Here is a 10,785-nt window from a genome sequence, read left to right on the forward strand (position 1 = left end):
GGTAAGCCGGCCATTGCTTTCTCGCTTTTTTTTTATCTTTTCCGACCCCCGTCATCCGAGCCCACAACAAAGCAGGGCTCACTCAGGTTCACGAGTGGCGCATAGCCCCAGGCAAATCACGATCGCACGTCACTTGGCAGATGAGAAGTGCAAAGCCGGTTTGCCGCAGCAACTTAAGATAATTTGATCAACGGAGACCGCATTGCAAATGAAGCTGGCATCCCTACAATAATTTGACTATTTTCCACCAAAAACATGGAATGTTTTTTATTGATTTATTTGAACTGATTTAGGCCGACTACACTCGGTGCTGAGCTCATGCGCCTTAGCTGAGCTGAACGCATGACAACATTGCATGACTAATTGCATAGCGAATTCCGAGTCTACGGGTTCCAAAGTCCCAGCCCCGTAAGCGTCCGGACACCCGTAAATGTGAACCGGTCCAGTAAACGACGCCCACAAGCACAGCTTGTCGCGGTAATTGCGGCGCAGAAAGGTTTTGCAGCAGGGCCAAAACGTGGCGTTATAGTGTGACTGAAAACGACGCTCCGTCCGCCTACTTGACCGTCATTCGGACACACCGGATTAGTTGCCGGAGCCGGATTCAGAGGCGCGCGGAGCATGGGGGCCACCGTCCCACAGCACCCGTCTCATCCCTTATGCCTCGTTATAGGTGCAGCCGGCCCTGTTGATCTTTTCAGATCTGTTTACCGACGTGACATGACGTGACGTGCAATGGAAGTAAGAGCCCCTCACCAATGTGCAGGAGATTATAATGAGTTGTTTGAAGCAACAGAACTGACCGAGGGATTACCGATTCGTGCTTGCAGACGGAGTGCGAAGGTTCATTTGAATTGTACATACAGCAGCAACTGCATCCATATTTGCCCCGAGATGTTTGAAGTAACAATGTCAAGTGGGGAGGCCATGTTCCCAGCTAGATGGAGCACGATGCACTACCATAAGGAAGGCTATACGACCATGGCTGTAAGCGATATACCCATCTTTCCATCACCGTGACCGCCAGTCAGCAAAAGTAAATGTTTTTTGGTGTGTGTGGGTCCCGTGTGAGTTGTGCAATGAGTATAGACATCTACCAGTGTAGAAATATAACAATGCCGGACGTAATAACAATATTTGTAACATATCATGAACATCTGCAATACGGTGTTCGCGGACATCGTTTGTACCCCGGTGTAAAAATGTGGTTTAAACTTCCTTTCACTGCTTTGCGGTTGCAAACAATAACCGGTTAAATTAGCAACATGTCTTACTGGCGCGACAAAGAAGCCAGACATGCTTCGCGTTTCTGTATCTCTGAGATGGTGCTGACCCAGATGCAGAGTCCGTTTCTGTATCTCTGAGATGGTGCTGACCCAGATGCAGAGTCCGTTTCTGTATCTCTGAGATGGTGTTGACCCAGATGCAGAGTCCGTTTCTGTATCTCTGAGATGGTGTTGACCCAGATGCAGAGTCCGTTTCTGTATCTCTGAGATGGTGTTGACCCAGATGCAGAGTCCGTTTCTGTATCTCTGAGATGGTGTTGACCCAGATGCAGAGTCCGTTTCTGTATCTCTGAGATGGTGTTGACCCAGATGCAGAGTCCGTTTCTGTATCTCTGAGATGGTGTTGACCCAGATGCAGAGTCCGTTTCTGTATCTCTGAGATGGTGTTGACCCAGATGCAGAGTCCGTTTCTGTATCTCTGAGATGGTGTTGACCCAGATGCAGAGTCCGTTTCTGTATCTCTGAGATGGTGTTGACCCAGATGCAGAGTCCGTTTCTGTATCTCTGAGATGGTGTTGACCCAGATGCAGAGTCCGTTTCTGTATCTCTGAGATGGTGTTGACCCAGATGCAGAGTCCGTTTCTGTATCTCTGAGATGGTGTTGACCCAGATGCAGAGTCCGTTTCTGTATCTCTGAGATGGTGTTGACCCAGATGCAGAGTCCGTTTCTGTATCTCTGAGATGGTGTTGACCCAGATGCAGAGTCCGTTTCTGTATCTCTGAGATGGTGTTGACCAAGATGCAGAGTCCGTTTCTGTATCTCTGAGATGGTGTTGACCCAGATGCAGAGTCCGTTTCTGTATCTCTGAGATGGTGTTGACCCAGATGCAGAGTCCGTTTCTGTATCTCTGAGATGGTGTTGACCCAGATGCAGAGTCCGTTTCTGTATCTCTGAGATGGTGTTGACCCAGATGCAGAGTCCGTTTCTGTATCTCTGAGATGGTGTTGACCCAGATGCAGAGTCCGTTTCTGTATCTCTGAGATGGTGTTGACCCAGATGCAGAGTCCGTTAAGCGACGTGTGGCTTGTGCCACTGGTTCAAGAAAGCCATCCAGCTTTACACTGCGCTTACATTGACCGTCAATCACCTGGGAGCTGGCTGCCCTCAATGTGGCTGAAAAAAATAACGGACGTCGTATAAAGTGAGATAAAGGGCATGGGTGTCGATCGTCGCAGATTGTGTGCCCACTCAGCAAAAGCTGCGCGTCGCACCCAATCAAATTCCCGTCGATACCCGCCGTTGAAAAGCTTATTCCGTCACCGGTGCCTCCATCGGATCAGCGCCTTTGAGCTGCACTCGATCTCCCGAGCCGTAACAAGGGCTCAGCGTGCTCTGACCCTTCAGCGATCACGCCGGGGAAATACGGTGCCGGCCGGCAGTTGGCTGGCAGCTGGGCCTGGTGCTCCGCAGCGCCGTCAGATCCGACGGCGGTGCACATGACGTGACATGTCGCCTTTTATCAAACAATGGATGTTTCAGGAAGCGTTCGTGATCCGTGGCACAGATTTTCCATGATGAGTCGATGCAATTTACATAGGGACAGGCTGTCATGTAGGGTGAAGTACACGGGTCCATGTCACATTCACAACGACTGGTTACCACAGACTCGGCTTGCAAAGCTTCACAATTACCAGGCGCCGTACACTGTTTCGCGTGATAATCTCCAACATTTGTATGCTCTTTGATATATTTAACGGTCGTCTGTACGTTAGAATCGGCCAAAAGGTAAACAGCTCTAAGTTCTGCCATCGCCGTGAAGCCCCGGCGGCTCCGTGCTGCCCTGCACTCACTTTAAGGGTTTCGTCGTCGTCCTCCTCCGGGTTGTACGCCTCCGCGAATACCGATTTTCGCCGGCTGGCGCAGCTCTTTGGTGGTGCTGCGGAGAATAAGTTGTCAGACCAACTACCACCCGTAGCAAAGCGCCTCCCACGCACGGTGCCTGGCAGACACGTTCGTCAAGTTAGATCAATATTGCACATTCACATTCGCGTGTCACATTCGATCTACTCACTAATTACAATGAAATTTAGCTCACAGATAAAGCTAATTATGCCATTGAATGTACAAGTCACTAAGTGTGACATCCCAAAGCAAAGGAGTTATCAAATATCAAAGTTCAAGCTTGTTCAGGGTCATTGCTTAGTGAACCTTCCTGGACTCGACAGATTTCGACCCAGTTTGTTGATAGAAAAGAGCATTCCAATAAATGAAACCACATTTTCCAAATGTGACACTTAAAACTACGCCCGTAAAAAACATACAAGTTCAAGGTCACTCAAAATCGGACTCATTCGATTGCTTTAAAGATTGGCAAAAACATTCATATCGCATCGCTTCACCTAGTCTCCAAATATTAGGTCGTGACATTCAAACATTCGTCTTCCCGAGGCGTTCAAATCTTGGAAATGACGGCCTCGCACGTGTTAACATATATACATTTCATGTCAGTAAAATGGCAGAGAGACCTGTTCCATCACCTTGCAATTTGGCACAAATATGTACCATGTACATGTAGAGTTTTTCATTAAGTGACAGTTTGTGATATTTCCATCACGCATTCCAGAAGCTCTCAAACAATGGGATATATCACATATCTCTAAAACGAGACATCCAGCGTCGTAATATGCCATCAAGACCAAGGAATGCTGCACAATGCATCTCCTATGATATAATTAGCCGTTACCTCTCATATGACGTGCCATATGACGGTACGGCATGCAAAGTGTGACGTACAAATAAAAAATGTCACATTCGATACCGGTTTTCACACATTCGCCGACTCCTCTGACTGCTTTGAAATTCGCCACAAATAATCACCTTATATGGTTCTACCTAGTCACCAAATTTTATGGTGTGACATTCAAACGTTCGTCTTCCAGAGGCATTCAAACCTTGAAAATGACAGCGTCGCACATGTTAACATATACACATTGTATGTCAACTAAATGCACGAGAGACTCCTTCGAGCACCTCGAAATTGGGCAAAAATGTGTACTATGTACGTATACAGTTTTTTTACCAAGTGGAAATTTGTGACATTTGAATTTACTTATTCCAGAGGCTCTCAAACAAGGGGATATATGTTATATCTCTAAAACGAGACATCCAGCGTCGTGATATGCCACCAACACCAAAGAATACTGAACAATGCATCTCCTATGATGTAATTGTCATATGTCAACTAAATGGACGAGGGACTCCTTCGCTCATCTTGAAATTGGGCAAAAATGTGTACCATGTACGTATACAGTTTTTCACCGAGTGGCAATTTGTGACATTTGAATTTACGCATTTCAGAGGCTCTCAAACAATGGGATATATGACATATCTCTAAAGGATACAAACAGTGTCGTAATATGCCATCAAGACCAAGGAATGCGGAGCATTGCTTCTCCTTTCATGTAATTAGCTGTTGCCTCTCATATGATGTGCCATATGACGGTACGGCATGCAAAATGTGACGTGCAAGTCAAAAATGTCACATCCGATGCCGGTTTTCACGCATTCGCGGACTCCTCTAATTGCTTTGAAATTTCGTACAAATTTTCTCCTTACATGGCTCCACTTAGCCACCAAATATTATGCTATGAGATTCAAACGCCCGTCTTCCAGAGGCATTGACCACGGAATGTATGACATTCATGACATTGCTTCCGCCACCTGCCCAAAAACATGTCCTTCCCATGGACACCAGGGCGTTGTGATATCGCGGAAAGTGTCTTCGCCGATACCCCTGCGAACCGAGGCATCTGCCTACAGAGGAACCCCCGGGAACCGTCTCTGACACTAGATGCTCTTTTTATCGAAGGTTTGGTTCGTTTGGTATTTGCAGAATCAGTGGAATATTTTGCATGCCAGTCACATGCATGAAATCAAACCCATATTCTAACCATGGGCGACGTGATGTCAGGAAGACAAGCAGAGCGTGGCGGTCCTGGTGCGTTTGAGACGTGGTCACGCTCGTCTCACGTTTTGTACACAGCCACCTGTTCAGTATCACTGCACCACCAGCCCGCGAAACTTGTTGTTGCCAGATTACGGCATTCGTAACTCTCAATAGGGGGATTTTCGGCTCTTGTTCGCAAACGTCCCTTTGTCAGGAGTCACTTCCTGGCACACTATCTCCCGCGCAACCTTAAAACGCTGCTAGGCAACACCTAGCCACCAAACATGATGCTATATATGAACCATGTAAGGTAATTATTTGCTGCGAATTTCAAATCAATCAGAGGAGTCGGCGAATGTGTGAAAACCGGTATCGAATGTGACATTTTTGATTTGTACGTCACATTTTGCATGTCGTATCGTCATATGACACATCATATGAGAGACAACGGCTAATTACATCATAGGAGATGCATTGTTTGGTCTTGGTGGCATATTACGAAGCTGTTTGTGTTGTTTTAGAGATATGTGATATATCCCATTGTTTGAGAGTCTCTGGAATGCGTGATTGGAAATGTCACAAGTTGCCACTTAATGAAAAACTGTATATGTGCATGGTACATATTTGTGCCAAATTGCAAGGTGATGGAAAAGGTCTCTCTGCCATTTTACTGGCATGGAATGTACATATGTTAACAAGTGCGAGACCGTTATTTCCAAGGTTTGAACGCCTCTGGAAGACGAATGTTTGAATGTCACAACCTAATATTTGAAGGCTAGGTGGAGCAAAACGATGTGAGTGTTTTTGCCAAATTTCAGAGCAATCGAAAGAGTCCGACTTTGAGTGACCTTGAATTTCTATGGTTCTTTACGGGCGTGGCTTTAATTCTCACATTTGGAAAATGTGATTTTATTAGTTGGAGTGTTTTGTTCTATCAACAAACCAAATTGGGTCGAAGTTTGTCAAGTCCAGGAAGGTTCACTAAGCAATGACCTTGAACGACCTTGATATTTTATCTTTAATAACTCGTTTGTTTTTGGATGTCACATTTAGTGACTTGTCTATTCGTCAATGACATAATAAGCTCTATCTGTGAGCTAAATTTCATTGTAATTGGTGGGTAGATCGAATGTGACACGGGAATGTGGATGTGTAATATCGATCTAACTTGACGAACGTCTGGCAGACGTATGCTTGATTCCTCTTTGGCGGAATCCATATCGACTCAGATTCACGATGGGTGTGGCTGACCCCCACTCTGAATCCGAGCATCTTAGAGTAACTATAGACCGACTCCGATTCCACCTCTTGGATATCTGGCTCAATTCTGGAATCGATTCAGATGCATCCGATTCTCGTGCCAGCATTTTGAGGATAACCCGTTATATGGTCGTCATAAGAGCATAAGTGGGACGTTTGATTCGGTAACAGTACAGTTTCCTGCTAGTTCCGTTTGCATATCATTCGATTATTTGATGACGCGTTTAATTTAACCCTGACTCCTACTCACACAACAATATCAAAGCAATCGATTCCCCTCTGTTTTGATGGGAATTGGTCGGTGCCAGAGTTGATTCTGATTCAGTCAAGCCACAAGTACGGCACATGGTATATACCGTGCACTTACGCATCGGGACATATACATAAATCGGTTAGTATGTGTACCGACTTTCGAAAACTGGTATATGATAAAAGTAATCCACGTCAAGTACATACATTCAGTTAAAGTTTGAGCAGGTACTTGTGTCAAATACTCACCACCGCGGGGTCTGGATCCATGCAATCCCAATTTGTTCCTAATGGCTTGCAAACACGTATTCAAGCAAAACATTCAAGGTTGCAGCAATCACATATTCCACGAGGCTGCATCGATGCTAGTTGGTGTGATGGTTTGTCTGATCAAATAAGCGTTAAAAAGTACCGGTGGCCTCAACGGGGTTTCCAAAAATACCCTGATGGCATAAATGTCGGACAAAAAGTAATGGAAATTTGTGAAGGCGGCATACGGCATATTTTTGTCGAGGTTTTTGGGCATGCTATAGAAATACACTTACGCTCTTTCACGGACGCCATGAATGAGCTCGTGATCCCCATCTAAGGGAACTTCCAGCCTGATTACTTTAATGATACTGGATAATTTAGACATATGCTTGGATCGCAAGGGTGGATCCCTTATCGTTCCATGTTAAGGGAACCCTGGTATCCTTTGGGGGAGAGGCTCCAGGCACATGCCTCCTTGATATTAGAAAGAAAGGCATGGAGCTCCTGGTTTCTTGATATGATAGCTTCAGAGTTCTTGCACTGACAGCTACTGAAATTAGATACAGAAAGAGGCACTGATTATACGACGTTAGCAAGCAAACATTGCTTGCGTTGTTAATTCTCAAAAGTAAATACTCGAATGCGTCATTGAGTATTGACAATGCAACTAATGTTTTGCTGCGCAACGTCGTTTAAGCAGTACCTTCTAGCATCGTGAACGTCGAGTGCAAAACAACTTGCTCTGAGACTCATAAAAATACAACACAAGTAAATATGTCAAAATAACGCCGCCATAGATGTGGTGTTTTTGTGTTGCGCTACCTGTCTTGCTTTCTTGGCCGTGTTGAGTCCTTATTGTGGCTCATTATATTTTTATTGTCTATTTATTCGAGTCTCAAGTCAGTGTATTTTGCATAACTTTAGCTGTAAACCGATTCAGGCAAGGTAAAAAAACTTGATAGTGAAATCTATGGAAGGTCGATATCTGTCGGCTTAAGAACTCTGGACTAATATTAGATCATTGATTGCAGCTTATTCACCGAAAAAAACAAACATTTCGTTGCTGTGTTCGGTTCTAGCCGTATAAGAATGTTTGGTGTCCATTTATTTGCATAAAATACAAGAAAATTGCTGCGAAGCTAACCTGTATGAAGCACTGTAAACATGTGCATTGCAAAGCATGCAGGATGTTTGCTCTATCGCTTATTACCAGCACGGTAATCAGTCCGCCATCAAAACGCCTTTCAGCACTGTCCATCAAGCAAGAAGCAAACACTAGTCCCACAAGTCGATGTTATTTTAGGCTATATGGTTGCATTTGAAGAACGATAAAATGGAGTCACGGTTTCAGATCGCAGCTGCATTGAATGCCCCCCGCGCCAAAGTTGATGCCACGAAAACAGTCCATGCTGTAACGGGTCGAACCGTGCAAGTACGCAGTGGTGCAATAGTGCGAGCAACATCAATTAAGGTCAATAAGTTTTCTCACTGCCAACTTGATGTGCTGTAGACCATCTCAGTAATCTCTTAGCAGTTGTATGGGATTGTCAGCTGTATTTAGATATATGCCACGCGACGTTTGATTCTTAGCATCACATAAACCAGTGACGTTGAGTAACCATGTGGCATTTTCATCCCGCGTTCGCACGACGAATGCTCTGTGCTACGCAAGCTGTCGCTCAAAACAGCAAAGAAGTAGGACATGTGTTCTGTTTCGCAGATGCCGCCACTTGATTTTTCATTTAAAGAGGCGTTGGCTGCGGTATCTCCTCTTCACATTTCCCCGCATGTGTGCGCCTCGAGGTTTATCCATCTCTCCGGATATCTCATTTCCTACCTTCTTCATGCGTCTTTGTAAAACGTGCCCCATCCTCTCAGATCTCCTCGTGCACCATCCTACACCTCCCTGCCTCCTCGACGTCCAGTTGTGCTGTGATGTCTGTATGCATACACGTCCGCATCTCCGACATACCTCCCTGTTGGCCATCCCACGCCCGTCTGCGTCGCTGCATTGTGACTGCGAGCACACAATATCCACAACATACGCACCCGTTACATCTGCTTCCAACACCCAACGCCTCGAAGTTTCGCGGTAAAGAGAGCGTAAGTGGCCGAATAGTCTACCGGTTACTATTGGTGGCGAACTTTCTGAGTTTTGATGCCCGCTGCGGGAAGCATTCGTCGGCCCCTTCTTTACGCAAGGCATGGTGACACTAGAGACCTCAGGTGTTGCATGTGTCGATAGGCGAAGCAATTGTGTTTTGCCCACGGAACAGCTCTTTGCATTATCTCACAGCTTTGACTGCCGTTCTTAATCCCCCCCTGCCCTCATTTGCATCCCAATCGCGCTGCTGCACCGTAACACTTCGATCCTTTCACCCTAACACCACTACGTGTACCATCTCAGACCTTTGAACCTGTATCGCGTCTCACAGACTATCCTGCACGTTCCTGGCCTTACACGAGTATCTGCACCGCCCCATCCCAGCAACGTCTTCAGTCCACACCCGTAACTTATTCCCCAGCCACTTACCTTCATCCTCAGAGATGACCGAGTCGAGGTCGGAAACCGACTCGTGTCTGCTATTAACTGCCGGCGATAGCTGGTTGCTGCTGCTGCCTCGCCGTAGCCGGCTGAAATACTGCACGGCAAAGGCGACCAGGTCGGCCGGCTGGCTCACCAGCACGTTCACCGTAAACTCTAGCAGTAACGCTTCCAGCTGCGGCGGCACCTGGTACTGCCTGGCGGTCATTGTGTAGCCGCCCAGCGCTGGAGAAAGGGCCCGGTTAGGTGTCAGCAGCTGATGCAGATGACGGAGATTGGAGGGCACGGGGACATAGCCGATGGAGGTTCCGAATGGGCGAATGGCAACTGTCATCACCGCTATATTACGCAAGCGTAAAAACTACGACGACTCGCTCTTGTGCAATATCGTGTATGGTGACCTGTGGAAACGTCACCGATGAAAAGCCGGCAGTAGCAGTTCCAAGACCAGGCGCGGCTGATTGGCGAGAGGACGCGGCGTCGTTCACGACCGGCGCCCGCACCGATCAGTTTTCTCCGAAGAAACGGCGGCACAGCATCGATCCTCGCCGAACTATCTCCGCCGCATATTCACAGAAGTACCTACCTTCCTGCGTATCTCACAGCCTCGCTCCAACACGTCCCCTCGAGCCTCAAGGAGAAGTATCCTCGACAGCGCTGGCAGTTTCAGTCCGTCGATCGCTCCCGGTCTTCTCGCATGCCGCTGCGGAGCGCCAGTGCCTCCGGCTGTCTGCAGCGGCCGCCCGCACCCAGCGCAGCTTGACAGACGCTCACTGGCGGGCAGCCCGGGGCACGATCGACTGACAGGGGCCGCCGGCGCCGCCGTCGTCGGCCAGCGTCGTGCGCGTCATCGATCCCGGCTCGTGCTGCTGGCGAAAGCAGAAGCTCTAGAACGCGATTGGCTGCGTCGTGTGCCTCACGCAGGCGCGGGGCTATTGTGTTCGATACCCTGCTAATATTGGCAAGGAAAAATAAATGTCATCGGTCCACAACATACCTGGGTCTTTTCGCTCTTACCAAGCTCGAAACCGGTCTTAGACCTGACCCCGGTTTTCACAAAGGATGGTGACCCGATGACTTCAGATGCTGCGTTTTTCGGTAAACCATGCGGCTGAGTTGTGCTATGTCCCCCTAACACTTCCTTGCGCCATCCCACACATTTTGTGTAAGACTCCATCGCTCGATGTATCAACAGGATTCTTTAGGTGTAAACGTTGCACGTAGGCGGCACAACGTTTGCTTACGTTAGAGCAAAACAAAAAAATCAAAACCTCCCTGAATCGCACACAGCCTGTACGGTCGCACA

General features: G+C 47.3%; 1 protein-coding gene across 1 annotated transcript in view; it reads right to left on the bottom strand.

Moving 5' to 3' along the window:
* Positions 1-10,262, bottom strand: part of Pka-R2 (cAMP-dependent protein kinase type II regulatory subunit) — a 29,975-nt gene extending 19,713 nt beyond the window's left edge. Inside the window, exons 1-3 of the mRNA XM_037237569.1 lie at positions 10,066-10,262; positions 9,468-9,704; positions 3,078-3,163 (exon numbers count right to left, since the gene is read on the bottom strand). Coding sequence (XP_037093464.1) covers positions 3,078-3,163; positions 9,468-9,687 — 306 coding nt within the window. The 5' untranslated portion in view covers positions 9,688-9,704; positions 10,066-10,262. The remainder of the gene's footprint in view (positions 1-3,077; positions 3,164-9,467; positions 9,705-10,065) is intronic.
* Positions 10,263-10,785: the final 523 nt, after the last annotated feature.

Source organism: Pollicipes pollicipes, unplaced genomic scaffold (assembly GCF_011947565.3).
Source record: "Pollicipes pollicipes isolate AB1234 unplaced genomic scaffold, Ppol_2.1 Scaffold_7261;HRSCAF=8764_pilon_pilon_pilon, whole genome shotgun sequence".
Taxonomy (NCBI): Eukaryota; Metazoa; Arthropoda; class Thecostraca; order Pollicipedomorpha; family Pollicipedidae; genus Pollicipes; species Pollicipes pollicipes.